The 4,158-nt window shown below is 34.4% G+C and overlaps 1 protein-coding gene across 1 annotated transcript; it reads left to right on the forward strand.

The window, feature by feature from the left end:
- Positions 1–1,075: 1,075 nt before the first annotated feature.
- On the forward strand, positions 1,076–1,459 carry LOC112509006. Its single transcript, XM_025113874.1, has one exon. The coding sequence runs from the start codon at positions 1,076–1,078 to the stop codon at positions 1,457–1,459; it is 384 nt and encodes a 127-aa protein (XP_024969642.1).
- Positions 1,460–4,158: the final 2,699 nt, after the last annotated feature.

Genomic DNA, 4,158 nt, shown 5'->3' on the forward strand with positions numbered 1-4,158 from the left:
CACAATATATAATTCTTTTGTTACAATTTCTTTAGGGGGCTTAAACTCCATGTCACATTGTAGGATGCTTTTGTTGAGCAATTCAATCATTATGTTTCTAATCATAAAGACGAGGAGGTTGTTGTTGTTGTAATTCAATTCGTAATGGTCAAGATTTACCGAGGTTTGTGTAACCTATAAAATATGTAATTCATTTAAGCAACGTTATATTAACTTCAATTATTCGTTCTCTTTTAGAAAAACCTTGTCTTTCTAATTCATTTAATGGTACGAGGCTGTTCACCAATTCTGAAATCGATGAACTCACGGATTTTAGAAATAGGTTAGCAAATTTTATTTTGTTTATATATCTTATGTCTTTGATTTTTTTTTAATTTACATTGTTCTGTAATTATATTTTTTATTAAACAGTCTGCTTGGGGAGAGTGGCGAATCTAAATCATCACAACAACTTACAATGCTTTCAGGGTTGTCTTATTCATATCGTGAAAATTTTCTAGACTACAACAGTAAAGAAAATATTGTTGAAATTAGCGAAGCTGTTGAGGTAGTTAATATTTAATATCATTTTGATTTATTCAATCATGGCATTATATCATAATATATCCTACTTTATACAGGATAAGTCCTTAATTATCTTAGTCATAGTTAAGGCTTTTAGGAAAGACATTCCTTGGTTCTACATGATTGCAAAAGGTGTAGTAGAAAGGTTCGACCTACATACATTATCACAGACAAAGAGGATGGTTCAGGTCAGGTTAAAGAGAGAGAAAATTTTGAATGTAACTCTGATAGATGCAGAGGGTAAAACACTGATGTTTTGCCAAAGTAAGTACTAACTACACTACAATGTTTATCTATATCTTTTATATTATTATATTAATTTTGAAATTAATATTATTTAGACTCAGAATTTCTTTAAGAGTTCAAGATGATACTGGAATTGTATCATTGACCTTGTTTGATCGGGAGGCCAACAAAGTTTTGAATAAATCTGCAATAGAATTATATGAAAAGATTAAAGAGGTTCTAGAGGAGTTGGCTAAAAATGCAAAGTCCTAAGGTTACTAAAAACATGAGGTTAATTGTTGACAGTCAAGCTTCTGAAATTGAACAGACAAGGATTTTTGCAAACTGGCTTTTGGATTTAGGAGAACGCAAGATTGGTAGTGTGAATGATGGTGGGGCAATTATTGATATACCTGATGATCTTCTCATTACCGATTCAATGGATCTTATATCTACAGTAATTGAATTTGTCTATCCTTCGATTCTTGTAAATATCAAGAATTCATCCTATTTTCAGGAAAGAGCAATACTTACACCAAAGCATGAAGTCGTTAAAGAAATAAACGACCATTTGCTATCATTGTTTCCAGAACAAGAAAAGGAGTACCTAAGTTTAGATAGCCTATGCGAATCACAGCTGTTTCACGACCAGTTTGATAAAACTTTGTAGTCACCTGATGTCTTAAATGGTCTTAAATTATCAGGTTTGCCAAACCATAAGATATTACTAAAAGTCAGAGTTCTAGTTATGTTACTAAGGAATATTGATCAAATATTTGGGTTAGGTAATGGAACTAGACTACGAGTGTTATTTTTTGGAAATTGGGTTACAAAAGCAAAGATCATATCTGGAAGCAATATTGGAAGCCGGACATTTATTTCAAGGTCTTTGACACCAACATACAAAAGGATTCCATTCAAGTTTCAAAGAAGACAATGTCTAATTGATGTATGTTTTGCCATGACCATAAATAAAATCCAATGACAGTCATTATTGAAGGTTGGTTTGTTTCTGAGACAACCAGTCTTCACCCATGGTCAGTTGTATGTTGTTTTATCTAGAGTAAAAGTAGACAAGGTTTAAAAATGTTAATTATAATGATGATGGTATAAATTGGCAATAAAACAAAGCATGTTGTATATAAAGAAGTATTTCGTAATTATGATACGTGGTTCTTATTGTTAGATCTATATTTCATGAAATATAAGTAAAAAGCCACTTGCTCTAGTCAAGAGGACTTAGTCTAGAAAGCAGCATAGAACAAGAGCTTAGAAGCAGAGGTTGCAAGGACACAAAGATACTCGGAACAGAGGTGTCCCTCGTACATAGAGCACGTGCCAAGCAAAGGAAGATCAAGTCTTAGCTTTAAAAAGCTTAAGGACTTGATACAGAGCAACAATTCCAGACATAGAGCCTCTGCACTATACATGCAGAGCCACTGGGTCTCCTTTCCCCTTAGCTTGTGCACAAAGTTTCCACGGCGCATATCACAAGTGTTCCAATCATAGACCAACATGTGTGCAGAAACGGTTACAACTTCCAAGGTTTGTGAAGACTAATGATTTTGGATGCGTTGATAGAGTTTATAGCCTTACTATAGAAGATTCTGTTTTGAAAATGGCATATAAAAGGATGTTTCCTCTAATGAAACAAAACCTCTGAGAATTGCCAAATATGAAGAAGCTCCTGCTAGAGAGAATAACTATACACTTGTGAGATATAGAGAATTGTTGAGAGTTCTTCTAATCCATAGTTATTGCTTCCATTCATCTATTGATCTAAGCTGTGATTATTAGAACATTAGAGGATTCTGGTTTCCTACAACTGGTATCAAAGCTAGCTAATCTGTCTATTGATTAGTTGGATCCAATCCAAAAGGATATCCTCTTTTGTTAGGTTGTTTATCTTCATGAAATCGTTTTCCATTGCAGATCTTAAAATTTTCTGTAAAAATCTGATGATCTTTTTCATTTCTTAAAAGATAATCGTATTTTGAAATCTTTTTCTCCAAGTTAGTGTTTGTCAAGTTCAGTTTTCTTTTATTCATTTTCAAAACTTCTTGTTTGTTTATTTCAACCCTTTCTTGAAAAATGGCCAACCAAACTTGGAATTCCATGTATAGTGTTGGATTCCTTACCAAACCCCCGACTCTCATTAGGAATGAATATCCCCAGCGGAAGATTCAGATGATCAATTTCTATGAAGGTCTCGACCTTGAGCTATACGATTCCATCAAGCATGGACCCCATGTGCCAATGACTATTATTCCTAGGGTTCCTGGTATAGGTACCATTGTTGAAGTTCCTACTATTCATGCTCCCAAAGAAAGAAGGGACTAGGATGATAAGAACAAACACAGGGTGGAGATTGACCAAAAGGCTTTTAATCCTGGCCCTTCCTAATGAAATCTTCCACTCTCTCGATGCCTGTGATTTTGCAAAAGATCTATGGGATCAACATGCAAATCAGCTTAAAGTAGGGACTAAAAAATGAGGAAAAATCGGTGTGCTAAATGCCTAAATGCGTACAAAAAATTTTAGGCTCTTTCTAATGAGTCTCTTGAGCAGACTTATTACAAATTCAATACTGTTGATCCTCTCTCTCATTGATTTGATGATAATTCCTTTTACCCATCGATGAATTATGTTTCTGTCTATTAAGTTCCAGTGATTGTCACCGATTCTTTTCAGTGATCGCTGAAACATGTATTGTAATCCTACAGTAACAGTTATACTTCAAGAAGACAAAACTCACACCCAAGAACCTTTAGCAAATGTTAAAAACTAAAATTGAAGATTACTGACTAGTGCATTCGTGATCTGAAGTGGTATTCAGTGATCACAACCTGGTCAACATATGTGTGAAGACTGCACAAGCCTCAGTGAATGCTGTAGAGATCTCTAGCGTTATTCCAGCATTCAGTGATCAAATGAATCTTCCCATGCATGATTGTTTTTTATCTTGTCCTTCCACACACAAAGGACAAACCCATACCCTCTCAAGAATATAGTACAACACGAAACCGATTAGTCGACTCTAGTGCCCACCAACTCTATGGAAGGACGTGTGCTCATTAATACACAAAAGTACTATTCATTGTAGCAAAGGAAAATCTTTCCTCTAAAAGCTTGGCGTGTGTTCTGCCTCTTCTAAATTGCATTTAATGCAATGGGTATAAATAGTTGAGTGCTCTCTCCACTCATGCAAGATAAGATACAAGCAGATTAGAATTTCTCTCTCTAATTCTAAGAATCATACCCAAGAAGAACACACTTCAAAGTCTTATCTCTTTCGACAAATCTCATATATTTGCTAAGTGTATCTGTGTGTATTTCTAGATTTTTTTAGATATATTTTTCTTACCTTGT

The sequence above is a fragment of the Cynara cardunculus genome, assembly GCF_001531365.2.
Source record: "Cynara cardunculus var. scolymus isolate 2C chromosome LG 3, CcrdV1, whole genome shotgun sequence".
Lineage (NCBI taxonomy): Eukaryota > Viridiplantae > Streptophyta > Magnoliopsida > Asterales > Asteraceae > Cynara > Cynara cardunculus.

Bases quoted from the DNA above. Each gene is read 5' to 3' on its own strand.
- LOC112509006 (XM_025113874.1), top strand. From the start codon at position 1,076: ATGAGGTTAATTGTTGACAGTCAAGCTTCTGAAATTGAACAGACAAGG.